The 18,211-nt window shown below is 39.1% G+C and overlaps 1 protein-coding gene and 1 long non-coding RNA gene across 4 annotated transcripts; both read right to left on the bottom strand.

The window, feature by feature from the left end:
- Positions 1 to 3,369: 3,369 nt before the first annotated feature.
- Positions 3,370 to 6,347, bottom strand: LOC118235545. 3 transcript variants are annotated; one of them, XR_004766879.1, is made up of 4 exons: positions 6,143 to 6,347; positions 4,773 to 4,903; positions 4,265 to 4,338; positions 3,370 to 3,718 (listed from the first exon to the last, which is right to left on the bottom strand). It is a non-coding gene; the product is annotated as an uncharacterized LOC118235545 (long non-coding RNA). The 3 variants fall into 3 exon arrangements; XR_004766878.1 differs by having other exon boundaries at positions 3,370 to 3,644; positions 4,265 to 4,360; XR_004766877.1 differs by having other exon boundaries at positions 4,265 to 4,360.
- A 4,022-nt stretch (positions 6,348 to 10,369) lies between these two features.
- On the bottom strand, positions 10,370 to 17,535 carry wdr74 (WD repeat domain 74). Its single transcript, XM_035435376.1, has 10 exons — positions 17,362 to 17,535; positions 16,883 to 16,989; positions 16,609 to 16,733; positions 15,900 to 15,963; positions 15,444 to 15,587; positions 14,734 to 14,835; positions 14,309 to 14,465; positions 14,027 to 14,169; positions 13,879 to 13,932; positions 10,370 to 11,694 (listed from the first exon to the last, which is right to left on the bottom strand). The coding sequence occupies exons 1-10, from the start codon at positions 17,420 to 17,422 to the stop codon at positions 11,515 to 11,517; spliced, it is 1,137 nt and encodes a 378-aa protein (XP_035291267.1). The 5' UTR covers positions 17,423 to 17,535; the 3' UTR covers positions 10,370 to 11,514.
- Positions 17,536 to 18,211: the final 676 nt, after the last annotated feature.

Here is an 18,211-nt window from a genome sequence, read left to right on the forward strand (position 1 = left end):
CACGTATTGTTCTTAAGAAATATTGTGAAAAGGCTTAACGATTAATTCTAATATGCAAGTCAACATAGATAGTTTAGGTGATACCAAACACAATGGTAAAATTATTGGTCATGTGATTTCTCAGTAGTGTTCAAGGTTGTTCAATATTGTACTTGTCAGGTCTTTTTAAATCAGAGAATATTTGTAGTCTTGTTGCTGCTTAGTCCAGTTGAGAACCATGTGATTGTTCATCTGGTTAGGACTCTTATTTTGACTTGGCTTCATTCAATTCTAGGAATAAGCTGCCCACAGTGAACCTCTCTCTAGGGCATTCTCTCTCTACTGCAAAGCATAATAATATTGAAAGAAACCAATCAAAATTGCAAAGTTAATCATTTATTTTCTATTGATGAATGAGTTGACAAGACTGTAAGTAGATGGTTGCCATAGTAGTCAGCATTACTATGAATACATATTTGTATTCTTAAATTAATTTACAAACAAAGAAAATGGATTGCACTTACAAAAAAAAAACCTTCCTCCCTATTAGTTGTATGTGACTTAATATACTCTGTAGTCATATAGGGTTCTCTCTGGAGCTGAAACATATCTGAAATTTGTATGATATCTCATGTATCAACTAATATCTTATAATTAAAAAAACTTTCTCCTGTTGAGCTGAAGGGAGTGATTTAAGGCATGCGGATAAAATAGATTATCTTATGTTAGCATGAAATGTAATTTAAGTTCAATATTAATTATTATATATTAAATTCTAATATTAAATTAAGTTTATATCAACCATCCTCTTCATTTCTGAGTTAATATAGCAAATATATACATACATACATATATATATATATATATATATATATATATATATATATATATATATATATATATGTATATATACACTCACCGGCCACTTCATTAGGTATTTGCTAGTGCCGGGTGTGGTCTTCTGCTGCTGTAGCCCATCTGCTTCAAGGTTCGACGTGTTGTGCGTTCAGAGATGCTCTTCTGCATACCTCGGTTGTAACGAGTGGTTATTTGAGGTACTGTTGCCTTTCTATCAGTTCAAACCAGTCTGGCCATTCTCCTCTGACCTCTGCAATCAACAAGGCATTTTCGCCCAGAGAACTGCCGCGAACTGGATATTTTATCTTTTTCGGACCATTCTCTGTAAACCCTAGAGATGGTTGTGCATGAAAATCCCAGTAGATCAGCAGTTTCTGAAATACTCAAACCAGCCCCTCTGGCACCAACAACGATGCCACATTCAAAGTCACTTAAATCACCTTTCTTCCCCATTCTGATGCTTGGTTTGAACTTCAGCAGATCGTTTTGACCATGTCTACATGTCTAAATGCATTGAGTTGCTGCCACGTGAATGGCTGATTAGATATTTGCGTTAATGAGCAGTTGAACAGGTGTACCTAATAAAGTGGTCGGTGAGTGTATATACAGTATGCAATATATACATATATTATTTGCTAAATGATACATTTATACTTCTTGTTTTGGTCTAGATGTTTTAATTTTGTATTTTACTTTAAGTAATATATTATCCAAGGTCTCATAGAGTTTTTATCAGGAATTGCCTTTGTATGGGCCTCTACTAAAAGTCTTAACACAGGATGGGCATGTAATATTATACAAAAAGGGCGACAAAAGGGAGGTAAGACCGATTGTCTGGCAGTCGGAGGGTTGCCAGTTCAAACCCCGCCCTGGGCGTGTCGAAGTGTCCTTGAGCAAGGCACCTAATCCCCAACTGCTCTGGCGAATGAGAGGCATCAATTGTAAAGCGCTTTGTAAAAAAGCACTATATAAATGCAGTCCATTTACCATTTACCAAAAATGGCCATATATGCTAGTTCAGTGACTGACATTCAAACCCATTTTTGCCATCCATCTTTTATTTTGTATGAAAAAAAAAATCCCCTTCCTTATGTAATTATCGACTGGACCAATTAAACTAACTGTGATTTCCTTTGTGACTGCCTTCAGTTAGTTTTGCATTGGTGTTGGGACAGAATTTTACAGTGTATACTATATCTGCTCTTGAAACTGTATCACAATGTACACTGAAAATTCAAATATGACGTATTTTGTGTATCTGTAAAGCACACCTTACACAAAGCATTCAATTATCATTAAATGACATCCACGCAGTCATCAACATTTCTTTTTCATCTTTTTGTATTGATGGTCGAGCATGTCATATTCATAATGATTGTGGATTTTAATAAAAACGTTCTTGGCATACCAAATGTTTGAAAATTGTGCAATAGGAGTACAATAAGAAGTGTTTTAATAGCATTTCATAACTAACTCTTGGGGCCCCAACCCATGGGTCACACGGGCTCTTCTGATTCCTGGTCAGTTAGGGAAATATAAAAGGAAATGTACTTCACCCAGTTGCTGTGTCAGAAACTCTCCATGATTTCCTATATGTTGTCTACTGCTAATAGTTTTTTCTCAAGAGGAACCAGAACCAGCCCAGTGCTGTTCCTCCATTATTCAAGAAAGGCAACAAAACTTTGTACAAAATCAACAAGTATGTGAACTCACTTATCACAAATGCACTCGCACACACACACACATGCACACACAAGCATACACACAGATACACTCACTGGTAAGTACAGGTCAATACAGGTTATTGTCGCCTTTGAAACATCTGGTGAAAGTCCATCAGCATTAAAACTATACAATAAAATAATTAATGTGTCATTTATTTGTCCAGATGGAACGGTAAACCAAATTACTTTCAGTTTGAGTATAAATCCAAGAGTGTTTATTTAGTGAGCACATTGCTTGGCCAGCTCAGAGCCCATCCCAACCCTTAGCTTTCAAGGACCAATGACAATAGGTTTTTTGTATGATGTCACCGTGCAGTTGAGGAAGATAGGCACCACTTGCATAGAAACACCCAGACACACAATGTATAAATATATGCAGAATATAAATCAAATATGCGATTTAATATATGGTGATTAACATGACTGAAATCAAATGGTCCATATATGGAAGAAAAATAATGAGAATAGACTTGATATTCATGTGAATGCTGGGAGGCTGGAGAAGATGGGGGTTGAGGTAGTGACCTGCTAGAGGACAGCAGAGTGAAAATGAGAGCTAATGTTTAGAGGAGATCTGAAGGGCAATCCCTATTCCTCTCTTCCTGGAAACCATTTGGGTTCTTGTATAGGATACAAATATAAATAGTTGAACAGAGGAGTGGCAGAGGACAGAGAGAGAGATGACATTCATACAGTTGAGCCTTATTTAAAAATGTTATGACTCAAGACTTATTTTAGAACATCTTTATCTTGGGGTTAAACTAATGAAGCCACAGAAATTATATTTGAAAGCCACATATTCACACAGTTCACTGTGACCAGTCTGTTCATTCATTTATTGTTTAATACACAGCCAGACAAATATAAAACTGAACACAGAGACGTCGATATGCTGAGGATGATATATGAGACTTGGATTCTGACAGATGGCAGATACAGGTTTCAGTTTTAATCAAAGGTTTTGGCCTGTTTCCCAGTGCACCTTGCTTCTCTGTTTAGTCGCCTTTCAGTGAGCCTCTCCTTCCTTCCCTCTGTCGAAATCTGGGCGTGTTGGTAGGACAAACAGGGCAGTGGCCTACAGAACTGACAGGCAGTCCAATAGCAAACACCGGCTGTCAATTCATAGGTCATTACTCTGTGGCCCAGCTTCCTCATTGCTGTTCATGTACAAAAAATTTTTAAACTGACATTTCATTTTATTCGGCAATATGGAAAATACAGTACTTTTTCCAAGTGGCATCATGTTGTTTATACAATCATCCTTGCATTTATTTTCTAAACAATGAGTGCGACACCTAAAACAAACCCTGTTTACACTATTCTTAAATGTGAAACTAAAACATTGGTGATACAGTGTGATGAGACAGACAGTAAAATTAGAATGTGGAAGAAGTAAATCACATATTACATAGTTTACTATAGTGTAATTACTATAGTTCAATGACAGCGTTGGTTATTATCGCAGTTGGTTCAATGTACAATTGTATGCTGCTTTCGTCTTGAGGTGTCTCTCTGCAGATAACAGCAGCTCCACTGGAACACAAATAACTTCCACATGGAGTTGCTGTTACAACCAGCAAGCACCACATCCCAGGGTATGCTACTAGCACAGAGCAAACAGCACCACCGCTGGCAGGGAAGGCACACACAATTCACAGTGGCATACAAGCATCAGGCAGCATACATGCAAGGTAGATACATACCTAGATACAGCTGGATGTGCATTCTTTTGAAGAACGGTTCTTACGGTAGCAAAGAGAGTACATCCTTCTGCTACCTGCAACACAAGCGGAACAGCCCTAATTTGAGAACGGAGAGAAACTAAGGTTAATTTGGGACTTGGACTCGGTAACCGTTGCTCAGTACACGTGAGCATGCAACTGATAGTAACTGACTTTGACCTCTTTTTTTCTCCTCCTCTCTTAATTTTATGACTGGCCATAGACTCTCATACAATGACCAAAGTACTGCGGCCTATCTTGATAACATGACTTTTATGGTCGCTGTCAGCGTAAGCAGCAATGTGAATTTACAAGTTGAGTACAATGGGTGTGTCTGTATTTCTCCTGCTTTGCCCATACACTCTATAGCTTTCATGTTCATATTCAGTCTATGTTCATCATTCATACTCATTCAATTCCTTTACTTTATTATGTCCCATACAGCTAGTTTGGACATTCTTTCAAGTTAATTTCCAGTGCCAGCTCATACTTGCTTTATTCTTTTAATTACAATGACCTCTTCTCCCCCCTGCTTAGCAACTTCTCTGTGTCTCCTCCTGGTATCTCTTTAGACTTTGACTTGCAGTGAACCATTTTCCTTCCATCCTTGGGAAAACAACCCTATAAAGCAATTAAAGGTGAGGCACAGGTGCTTTCCCCCCTGCTGATCTTTCTCTTGTCATGTCATCACTTTTTTCTGTCTCTTATTAATCAGAAAAAACAAGATTTTTGTTGTCTCTCTATTTGCTCTGTGTCTGCACTGATTACAAAATCAAAGCATTCTGTTAATTTATGGGGCTTACAATAATCAGATTCGCAACACAACCTCACATGCCATAGCAACAGTTCTTGATACTATGATGTTTGCCTATTTGGCTTGCCAGAAACAACATTTAGAAATACCTTATCTGTTTATGATTAATTTGTTGTACCAAGCCTTCACTGATGCCAAATTCAGTTATGTTTTCTGTAGTTCTGACAGAAGCTCTCTGTTTTCTGATCAGGTTATCATAGCAAATGTGTTTATTCAAACTATAATGCAAACTATAATTGCCAAATATTTGCCATTGGTTCAGTAAAAATGACATCATACTTAGTATGTGTGCAAAGATTAGATGGTGGAAAGTAGCCTATGACATCTAGCGATTCAAAACTTGCATACTTACATCACCCTAGACAATTAGTTTTCAGTAAAATGCAGACATAATTATATTTTGTCTCTGAGCTAAAAATAAGAATTTTGACAGCTCTCAGGCTGATCAAATTTCTAAAATACTCATCCAACTCTTACCCTGTTCTTACTGCACTTTACTTGCATTAGGTTTTAATTTGAGTTGAGTTGAGCACCTTGTGCAAAAAGCGAACAAAAAGTTTTATATTCTTTTACTTCAATTCAATACTTATTAGATTGAACAAATGACTATTTTACAAAGCCCACAAAACTCATGGAAGATTTTAAATGGTAAACTACAATAATCATATGCTGTAATATCTTGTAATCTGATTTAGCACTCTGGCCATGTCATTTGGGATTTTAAGCCTCCAGATTTTGTAATAAATTCATGGAATCAACTTTATTCGGATGATCCAAAAATCACTCTATGGAGAGAGCATATTAATTACGGATTTGTCCTAATTATGTTCAGTACTATTCATTGATTCAGCTCAAGGAAGTAGAGTAGATCGCTTACGTGATAGCTCAACAGTCCTATGGTGGCACTCCCACTACACATGTGTAACCATGTGCATGATGCATTTGTATTGGTTCTCCCTTTTTGCCTCAGAATCTTTTAACATAAACATATATTTCTGCAAAGCAGAAAAGAGATACATGCGATGCTAATGTGCACCTGTACTCACCATGTGAAGTAATGGACTCCTTTGTTTTCATGTGGTCCGGAGAGACTTCAGAAGTGCGGCAGGAGACAGAGATATTGACAGGGAGAACGTTCAATTAAAGAGTTTGGAAAGAAGAAAGTGACAGAGTGAATGCAGCAGAAGAGAGAAAAAGATACAACTGACAGCTGGAGTGAGAGGGTGCTTCTGTCAGCAGTGTAATGGGATAGAGAAAGAGAGGCCAGTTTAAAGGAGATTGGGAGTTAGAGACAGGTTAATGATTAAGGCTCTTGTCAATATTTAACAGGCATCGAGCCCTGCCCCTCAATCCAACATCCTGTACTCACACACAGAGAAACCTCCCTCTCTCCCTCCCTCACTCTCTCTCTCTCTCTCACATACATACACACTCAGGCGCAAGATACACTTACAGGAACAGGTGTAGTAAACCATGTTCACATACTCTGTGAAACATACACAGTGAAACATACAATAAAATAACATTTACAGATGCCCATACATACATACATAGACACAGGAGCATAATACTACTCATAAGCTTTAATAACACAAGTGAGAATAGGATTTTCTTGCATTTTTTGTTTACAGTGAAATACGTACAGACAGAGTTTCCACATTTTATACATTGCGCAAGTGTATTTACTGTACACCACAGTATAAGTATTGTATGAACACGTAAAAAGAAAGTCTTGAACCATGACTGTGTCCTCTATCAGTGTTATATAGTTAGCCTCTATGTGGAGATGGAAAGGACGTTCATACAGGCAGTGGTCTAATAAAGATAACTATGCAACTATTCATTATACATAATTATCCCCGATGAACCTGATCTCTAACATACATGAACAAATCTGTTATTTCTCCATCTTTCATCATCTGTAATGCTTCATTGTGCCAAAATCATTAGTGCCAGTGCTGTAGATATGTGGACTAATGTTCTTGACCATGTCTGAGTCCAAGCTGTGATTGCCCCATGTAAATCTGAGCTATGTAAAAGGATTACAGAATGTGTAAGGCATGTGTAAACCTAAGTGGGCCTGGACAGAGGAGCCTGCTAAGCATGATAATGTCAGCGATATGGCCCAAGTCCTGTTTCACTACGCATATGTTCCAGTTTGTTGCTGGAAAAATGTCTGGAAGACATCCTCCTCATATTATCTTCTTTTTTGACAGAAGGCATGAAAGTCCAGGCACCCCAAGAAAATAGAGAAACAATGTAAGAGGTACATTGTTGAATTTAAATCAATATTCAGCGCATGCACGCTCACCACACACACCCATACACACACTCATGTACACACGCACATGCACACAGAAAAGCACTTCAGGAAGTGTAAAGCCTTGCCTCAGAGTTTACAGATATTTCCTCTTAATGGAAAACATGCATTGTTTAAGCATACTGAAGTAATGTGGAACAGAAAGACTTTTGCTGTATCTAAAAGCATTCCATAGATATTAGGGCAAATATAAAATGTCATTCGCCATGTCAAAGCTTCTGAGATCAGCAGTTACAAGGGAAAAAATCATACATGTAATATTTATATTTGAAACAGGTTGATGGTCAGTACGGTAGTATCAAGGGGAAGCCATAAAAAAGTAGACCGTTATCCTGACCTCATGATGTGGCCTCTTCTATTAAAACAACTTTGTACCGTCTTCATTACCCATGTGCTTGTTTGTAAGAATACATTAGCAGTCCTTGATCCTTTAACCTCATTTAAGATTAAATTGCTTTCATCCACCGTGCACACGTGCACACAGAAAGACCCACATACATATTACCAGCTCACTATTGCTTAATTACGGGCAAAAGCAAAGATGCAGCATAATAGGGGCAATTAACCATGAATTGGAGGGGGCAGAACAGGACTCTGGACTCTAATCTCAAAGACTGCACAGGGAAATAAGACTTTATGGTGCTTCAAATGCCATAAGGAAAAGAAGTCATCGTGAAACAAGGTTAAAGAGTACAAGTCTGCAATCAATGCCAAGGGGGAACTTTCTATGCGATTTTCTTCTTGCTTTGTACTGCAAAGCATATTGCAAAAGGGACAATGCGAGCACTGGTCATATTCATTTTTTAAAACTACACTTTTGTGGTAGTATTTACTCATGACAAATAATACTTTTTAAAGACACATGACATCCGTGGAAACTGATGGAATGTAAATCTGCCACGGTAACATTGTGCCAACTGTTCGCCAACACCTCGCACGCAGTTCTTACCTCTGATAAAATCAAATTAAAATGAACTGAGAAAATTATGTTGTGAGGTCTTTCGAATCAACCTTTTAACTGCATTACACTCTACCTAGGTTTATGGTGAAGATGTAGAATGGTTTAAAAAACAAGCAGATGAAATGTGGGACTAAAACAATAAGTTCAGCAATGTGCTTAACATGACATAGATTTGTACTGTCAGTCAGTGCTATATTATAGAAGTATACAAGTACTAGCGATGAGATCAGAAGCTATCAGTGACCTTTAACCTCAACCTGCCATAAAAATATACATCCCAGACAACTTCCAGCAACCATGACACCTAGATTTACTCCTGAAACTACTTCACTAAACTCCTGACTGCTTCTTTTCTCTACACCAATTACACAAGGAAATGCCTGCTTTATTTCAGTCAGGCTATTTGTGAGGGACCATTAATTATGGATTATTTTGAGTTTTCCTGACCTTCACTCTTTCACTTTCATTTATTTTTCACATTTATCTGCCTATTTTGTTTCTTTCATTCTTTTAAATGTAAAAAAAAACATCCTATTGTTGTGGATGATTTACTTCAAAGAGTCTTACATAAACGATTCCTCTGAAATCAGACGTTTTTCGAAAGTTTCCTTCTGGTTGTCTCCATTTGATTGTACCAGCCTGTTCTAGGTATGATTTGGTCTCAATGCGAGAATCCACATCACTGCTTGTGACTGCTTGTAAAATGCCAAGTCATGTTGAAGACACCAGGGATCATATACCACCTTCACTGATCCTACCCTCTCTAGACAACTGCTACTTACATTATGCAGATATAAGTGAACTTGCATGTACTAGTTCAATATGTGCTTAAAATATTGCTCAGCCACATTAGCACAAGCCTCCAGATCTCATTGCTTAAATCACTATGAAACCTCAGTGTCCCTCAGTGATTTGAAATTTTCGTTTTGGCAAAACACCCGCTTTAATCTTTTTGTTTTTATGGCATTATGTTCTCACTATTTCTGCCTATCTCTTTCAATCTTTGTTAAGCAGAGAAGTCTTTATCTTATCTCCCGAAGTGAAGGGACAAGCAGGGTGTGTCAGTGTGCGGAGTCCAATCACTTAAAGTGAAAGCAAACGCACAAGAACACATGCAGTCAAACACGCAGGCACACGGCACAAAGCATACTTCAGCACAGTGCGTTCAATGGCACACACGTCCACACAGCTCTGTACAACCTCTTCCACCCACACACACTAAAAATGGACAAACATTTTCCACCATTCCACAAAAGGGCCTAAATGAACAGATCGTGCCAGCTGAGTAAAAGATTCATTCTACGGTCTATATTCCTGTGAAAGGAAAAGTAATTTCAGAGCAGCTTGTACAGCAATGCTATGCCTTCGGAAACTGTACACGTGTGCGTTACTCAATTATTCTTCAAAAATGATGTTTAATAATATTTTAGGTTGGAAATATTTCCCATGGCACATGCAACGCGAGACCACTGTGCTCAAGAAAAAGGTTCTGGCATGATATAACAACTTATTTTAATTCTGAACAAACACTATATATGTACAGCCTATGTACAGTCTATGAGAACATAACATTGCTATACAAGCCATTTTGGAGTGCCTTTCCATGCATTTTCTTGCTTTAGACAATAAACCCACAACACCAGCCCCTATACCAGCTCGCAGGCTCACAGAAACTTTCCTAAATATCTAAAATACCCTGCGTCACACATAGAAAACTGTGTGGGCCATTCAAAAACATATCACTAAAACAGCATCACAAAGTGTCAGGCCACAGCAAACACTGCCACCAGGGGGTACTATGGAGGGAGAGAAGCCAGCTGGTAATTGTACCCATCCTGTAGCACACTTCTACACCAAAGAAGCACTTGTGTGTGCACGCAATGGGCGTTTGAGGAATCTTAAAATGTCTTAATCATTACCACAGTCAATAAACACGGTTCAACCTTCATCTTAATCAGTGAGTCATGATAATACATATTCACAGCCATTATCCATGGTGACCTACAGTTTATCAATACTGAAAACAAAATTCCTGCCAAACAATTAACAATTACATATGTATAGTATGAAAAGCAATGCCGTACCAGGCCTTTAAAAAAGCCATGGGACAATAAAAAAGCATGAGGTGAAGCAATACACACATCACTCAAAATCGAACTGAACGCATTTAAGGTGCTTGTCTGGGTAGAATGAAGTCCCCTCTCAATGTTTTATAAAACAACAGGTGACAAGCAATTTAAATGCAAATTGTAATGCAGAGGCAGCATTTTCAAATGCTAGCGCTTGCGCTACGCTCAGTCGGTTGAAAAATAAGCCCACACATGAAATGAGTGATGAGCCCAATTAAGGTAGAGCTGCCCTGACAAATTCCTCACACTAGCAAATTCAATTTACAAAGCAGATAACTAGCTAAACACATTTTCTTTGATGTCCTGAAACGGTAAATATTACAACATCTCAAATGCCTGACTTAAATAAAGAATAATGTTACATTTATACACTATGCAGGGTTATTTCAGAATATTTTATTGGATGAACGTAAGAAAGCCCATTAGTCTACAGGATGGAACAGGTCTGTTGTGACCGCTATATTACACGAAAAGCTGTTAATTGACCAGATTTAATGATCAAACTTTGATAGTTAATTTACTGTTGGCCCCGCTAACTGACAAGCAAACGTGAGGCAAAAGAACATCCCGAGTAACAGCCATTCACCACCCTCCCAGACTGTAATAAAATGGCTTCCATTAAACAAATGGTGCCGTTTAACTGTTAAACGATCATTTCTGACATTTGTGAGTTTACACTATCATGAACATCGCCCACAAGTGTGCCCACTCCAAGAATTTGCATATATTTGATAAGAAATATAAAAGCTTACATATCTCAGAAGAGTCACAGAAATACCATTATGGACGCACGCACGCCATCAAGCACTCTCACACAAACACAAACACAAACACACACACACACACACAGTCCATCATCCACTATTATAGCTAAACGTTACCCAATGAACAGGGTGCAAGCTTAGCCACACAACGGCAAAGCTCAGGACTTGCTACCAGAAAAGGATTTCCCCTTCTTCAGAAGTCACAAAATAATAATTTCAACAGCAGACACCCCTCACTAGTTTTTTATTTCTTCACCGCTTTCTTTTTCTTAGTGCTCGTCTTTTTTCCAGCACCATTAGCCTTTTCCTCTAATCTCCTTTTTTTTGCTTTTTCTGTCACTGTTTCCATGGTGTCCCACACTTCATCACCAACTCCATCTTCTTCTTTCACCTCCTGTTCTGCATCTGTTGCAGGAGGGCAGGCCTGTTGGAAAAGAACAGAGGAAAGAACAGAATTCAACTCCACATCCATCCATCCAGCCAAATTATTTTCTGAATAGTACTGTACTTTCAAAATTAACAAAAGATCAAGCAGTCTCATTAGCCACACCAATTTCACCAAAATAATTCCAGAGCACTCATTAAAATACCTAACAATAAAGCCCCAGGCCTGGATGGCTTCCCTGCTAAATTTTTAAAACATTTCTGGCAAACCATCTCACCTCTCTTTTCTCCGAATGGCACAAGTAATTGAACATAACTCCAGAATTCCACCACACATGAAAACTGCTATCATTTCAACCCTATTAAAACCAGATAAAGACCCCACTCTCCCCTCCAGCTACCGCCCCCTATCTTTAATTAACACTGACATAAAAATTATCAGTCCTAGCTGCAAGAATTGAAACAGTCTCACCACTCATCATCCACCCTGATCCAACCGCATTCATTAAAAAGGATGGCACTCGTATAATAATACACACAGACTATACAACCTAATACACCATGTGACACAGGATAAATCAGGCACACTCATTGCTTCACTGAATGCTGAAACGGCTTTTGACAAAGTAAATTTATCTAATATTTATATTCTCTACATTGAAGACATTCGGTTAGGAGAGACATTTGTCAACTGGATAAGGACACTTTACAACTCGCCAATGGACACAGTCCCCCCTTTGCACTACAAAGGGGGACCAGGCAAGGGTGCCGACTCTCTCCATTCTCATTTGCTATTTTTATCAAATCCGTTCGCTGCCGCAATATGACAAAATAATTACATCCTAGGAATGCAAACCCTTAACATCACAAAATCAGTTTATACACAGATAATGTTCTTTTTTATTTACAGAATCCACAAACCTCACTACAGGAAGCAATCATAGTAATAAACGCTTTTTCTAAAACATCAGATAATACTAATTGGTCCAAATACATTACTTCACCGTTTACCAAAAATAGCAGTAATTTTGCAGCACAAACACCACTGATCCCCTCAACCACAGACACTTTCAGATGTAGCTATGCTACCCGTCTACAAAACACGCACACACAAACATTAGCTAGCCCTTGGTTACTAGCTGGCTCCGCTAGCCACTGCTGCATACTGTATTTTATTTGATATCTGTTAATAGATAACGAATGTTATCTTTTTGCTTGGATCTTCGGACTAGTGCCCTGCCCCGATTCCAGCCAGGCAGTGTTGACTTTGGGCCAGAATCGGTGCCAATCTAGCCCGTCGAGTCGCCTGCTATATGGGTTGTAGCCTACTAAGAGATTCCAAATAAATCTCTTATCACATCCAGAATCGACACGACACAAAATAATCTATAGCCGCCAACCATAACAGAAGAAATTCTTTAAAATTACAACCTATTAAAACCGCTAAACTACACAAACGACGCAGTTATGCAGACCACACTATATCCCTCCCAATAAAAAATGGGGAAAAGATTGGGCCTCTCAGAATCAGATGCTTGTTCACTATGCCCCTCAAACACCCTAGATAACTATCTCCATGTAACCTGGCACCCTCCATCTGTACAACACTTCTGGCAAGAAATTATCAACAAACTACCCCTCGTTTTGGACTGCACCTTCCCCTGCAACTTATCCACAACCACGGTTCCTAACCATTTCCCACGAATCACTCTCATTGCCATGACTGCCACCAAAAAGACTATCCTCCTGAACTAGAAAACAAGGAAAAAACTGAGCATTATGAAGTGGGCTGACCTCCTCACTGAGTATATATCCATGGAAAAAATTACTGCTTCTACCAACAACCAAATGCAACGTTTCAAGCAAACATGGCACCCAATCATTAATTCCCAAATTTCTTACATTCCCTACATTTTTATTATTTTTTTGTTTTCCATCAATTATATTCTGGTCTTGTTTTTGTCTACTGTTTGTATTATTTTCTATTCGCATCAATATAAAAAAAATCCACATCTGGCCACAGTTGACTATAATTAAGTTTCAGTGCTGGGTACTTGTACTGAAACATTGTCTCATGAGTAGTGTGCAGTTCTTTATAGACTATCACATTTTTAACTACACACTCAAGGCCAACACAATGTTTATTTAATAATTCCACAATCATTTTTGTATAGATTTTCCCAGTAATGACATCCGCAGCAGAGCTCTCCTTCCTTGGCCTTACCTCCAGGTCTCGACTGGACAGAAGCACACAGTTTAGCCTCGACTTTAGATAAACCTGCACAGGGAAAAGAAACGGATGTAAACCAACTTGACACATTAATCCCAAACTATAATATACAATTAATCAACACAAATGCAAGTGTGTGTACCTTGTGCTGTAAGGTGCGGTCCTCCAGGCTGTGTATTCTGAGGAATCGATCCAGGCCACAGGAGGCCACCAAGGGAAGAGTCGGGTGGCACTGCAGCCCACGCACCGCGCCAGCCAGCCCCTTCAGACACCCACGTACCAGACCTGCACCGGGGGAGCAGCAAGCTGTAAACTTCACAACAGTAAGATTCCACGCTTCTACGTCATAGAGCGAACGGGCCCAGTCAGCCAGAACAGGGATGGACACCCTTAGACAGACATGCCACGGGCAGACAGCACTTGCCTTTACGTAGGTCTAAGACAGCCATCTGCCCTTGCGTGTTGCCCACGACAACAGAGCCAGGGGTGGAAGGCAGTGACAGGGCAGTGAGGGGGTACTCCCCAAACTGCGCCTCCATAACCGGTCTCCTTTGAGGGGAAGCAGGGTCATACACTCGCACCTACGGATGTAGAGTAACGTGAATATTCATTAGTAGGGCAAAATGCGGCACAGCCCACATAAAACCAACTGATCTATAGGGTCCATGTATTACAAACCTACTGTATTACAAAAAGTTTTTCTCCTTATAACACAGCAATAGCAGTTACACAAGCCATATTTCACCAAATATTTCCAGAATTCAATACACACAAGCCTTGCAATTTGCTATAAGGTCACATGAGCTTGTTTATAAAAGGAGATCATTTATAGGGAACTGCTCTACAGACCTGGTGGTGTCCTGTGCAGGTGACAATCTTTTCTGAGTCTGGAATGAAGGCCAAGTCTCGAATCCACTCCGGCACTCTCAGATCTAGCCAGTCATTACGCACCTGACAAAAACATTAGTCATAACAAGGGTGTGACAACATGCTTACATTATATGCTACAATGTTTAAACACACAAGCAGTCAACTAACAGCTAGGGCTGGGCGATATACCGCAACAATAATTAATCAAATGTATAACGGTTATCACCACCATTTGGTTTGTCGCCTTTTTTTTTTTTAACCTTTTCTCTTTAATTATACCAGATGCTTAAGTAAAGGGCCATGCTTCAGAGGCCGCATGAAATGCTTCCGGAAAAAACATCAGCCCTGTTGTCTATTGGGTGATCATAAGACAGCCAATCAATGGCAAGGACTCGCAACTTCCATGTGATTGAAAAGAAACACATCACATGAAAGCGGTACGACATGCTGCTGATTGGCTGTCTTATCAACACCCAATTAATAGCAATGTTTAGTTTTTATTATCCGTAAACAATTCACGAAGCCTCTTTAGAATTTTCAAATACATATCAAACTTCAGAGACGGTTTAAGCTTTCAACAAGACTGCAAATAAACTAATGTTCTGAATGCAAGACATCTAAATGGATACATGGCAATTAATTTGGAAGGTGCTGGTATTACAGATCACCAAAAAGGTTTAGTTTCTTACATTCTTGGCAGTGAAAATTGGGGTGTCAGGCCTTTCCAGATCCCAGACTTTAAGTGGAGTCTCCTTTCCTCCAGTAGCCACATGGTGGCGTTGTGATGTGTTCTGTTTCATCCGACAGACACTGCTCCCTGCATTGATTTCGACCTGCCCACAGAGAGAAGATAATGGTGGAGGTCAGGAGACAGAAGTGAGCATAAGATGTCTGACCTACTGAGGTTTTTTTTTTTTTTTTTTTTACAGCACCATGCAATACACATGGCATACCAGAGATGTCAGTCTACTCTTACAAAAGGCTATGTTCTCCAGCACAGGATATTAAAACAAGCAAAATCTCCTTACCACCATATGTGACCCCTCATTAGAAACCATTACCTTATTCCACTCACATACACAGAACCCAACACACACAAACAGGTATAAACACACACATACATGCATGCAAAAAACTAAACTCACGGTATCAGTGCTACCCTCCTTCCAGATCTTCAGGAGCCCAGACTCCACACAAGTGACCAAGGAACTGCAGAGACAAGGGCTCAGAGTTTACCCAGACTGAAAGGGAGTCTTTGATGGGAGATGAAAACTCATACACACTCTATATCTTCTTGTTTCTCCTCAAGCCTTTAAGGTAAATGTGTCCTGGCAGTTCAGGGGCAGTTCTCTAATCACATTGTCATCCCCTTCCTGCCATTAAACTGAAGCTACAATCTTCGGTCAGCATTCTCAGCATTTTCCAAGCTAAATAATGAAAAATAAATATTTACACGCTTTTGCGCATGCAGACTACAGTTATTTAACATGTCAGCTTTTGACACAGTGAATAAATGAATGATACATCACAGAGAACACTTTGTTGAATTGATTGGAGCCCAGTACAGTTTTAAGCCTGCTGCCCCAAACCAACACTCCTAAAGGTTTTCTGTACAGCTTCTGGTTGTCAACCACCTGGAAATTGTCCAGGAACCTGTTTATGGTGGTGGGGAAGGTTTCATAAGTCCAATAATGTGAGGGCCTACAATGTGCTGTTATTCACAAGCTTGACTGTACAGCAAAGTGATTATATCTAATGATTGATCCACAGCAGTGATATAACTCCTCCCGTTTTGGGTTTACTGTATCAGTGCTTCCATCTTGCTTCCACCACAGCCTGTTTGTACTGCTTTACCTGTCTGTGACAGCAAGCCCAGTGAACTTGCCCTGTGCGCTGTCCCCACACTGCCTGCTCTCAGTGAAGATGCCCTTCTCTGTGCTGAAAGTCTTCACTGCTCCGTTTGCACAGCCAACTAACACCTGCAGCACAGATATATAACACAGGTCTAGAGTTGAAACTGTGAAACTACAGTTCAGTATTACAGGCGCACAACAATATAGTACAATACAACAATATAGTACAATACAGTTTCTTTTTTTGTTGCAGAATCACATTATTCTGAATTTACCTCGGTTTCTTGAGCATCTCCCCAACACAGCATACAGACTTCCTGATCCCGACTTAGGCTATTCATTTCACAAAAATTGAAAGCCTGCTTCTTCGCAAGACTCACTCCTATACAGAGGGAAATAAGATGAATTCATTGATTCAGCTTCTGACTGACGCTACTGTTATTAGGAAAAAGTAATGTACGATACTGCATGGCAGCTTAGCTATTGCTATACATATTATTGAGTCTACTGGTGCCAATTAGTAAATAGACGATAACGCTCTGATACCAATAAAACTGATGCGAGGGATTAGAAAGAGTCATATTAGCAGGTTAACAGATGCTTGACAGCTGGTATTAGCGTGGCCAAGTTTGCCCAAACTAGCTTGTTAGCTGGCACTTCACAGACCCACGTGTTCTTAGCGAGTTAGCTAGCTAGTAACAGCAATCAGGTAAATAGAAGCGTGTTAGTCCAAATATACACACTATCCACTTACCTTTTAATATTCCAGTTTCCGAACCTACCCATATTGAACATACTTGGCTTTTACCTGTCATTCCAAATCCTACTCACATAAAAATCATAGAACTGAGTGCAAAATACTACGTTTCAGACCCAAACTGCGAAAAATAATTTAGGGTGTACCTCTGAATACTTGCCTCCGGAAACAATGTTTAGAGAATAAACGTTCCTATTTCTTTAGTAGACAGTGCTTTTTCAATTCCTATTTCTTTAGTAGACAGTGCTTTTTCAAAAATAACTAAAATATCTAACAAACAATTGATAGCTACACTCAATGTTTATATTTTTTATGTTGTACAATGTTGTACAGCATTAATTTCAACAAATACGGGCATTTATAACTATTACCTGCCTGTAAATGTAACACTGTTTAGTGTGCTATAGTTAAACAGTAATGCGATTCTGTTACGCGATTCTGTTTGGAAAGTGGTGTTGAATTTTAAATGAAAAGAAGCTGATATACAAATAGTAAAAATAAACGTGCAATTCAGCAGGTCCATAAATTCCACTAGATGTCGCATATGGATTATACTTGTTCTTTACATCAAACAAACTCGGTATTTTCCCAACCAATTTGTAGTTCCTTTCATGAAAGATCCGAAAATGCGAGAATACAGCTCATCGTAGGATTCAGGATTTAGTCGTCCTTCAAAAAAATCTAAAAATTTTCCAAATTTAACGAACGTGGTATATAGGGCCTAACCTGAGAGAACATTGGGATTCATTACAGGCTGCAGCGCTGTCTATAATGAGGCGAGCCTTAATTTAAAAGGTGCTGACACAACATGACTGCAACACATTATTATTATTATTATTATTATTAT

The sequence above is a fragment of the Anguilla anguilla genome, chromosome 9 (genome assembly GCF_013347855.1).
Source record: "Anguilla anguilla isolate fAngAng1 chromosome 9, fAngAng1.pri, whole genome shotgun sequence".
NCBI lineage: Eukaryota > Metazoa > Chordata > Actinopteri > Anguilliformes > Anguillidae > Anguilla > Anguilla anguilla.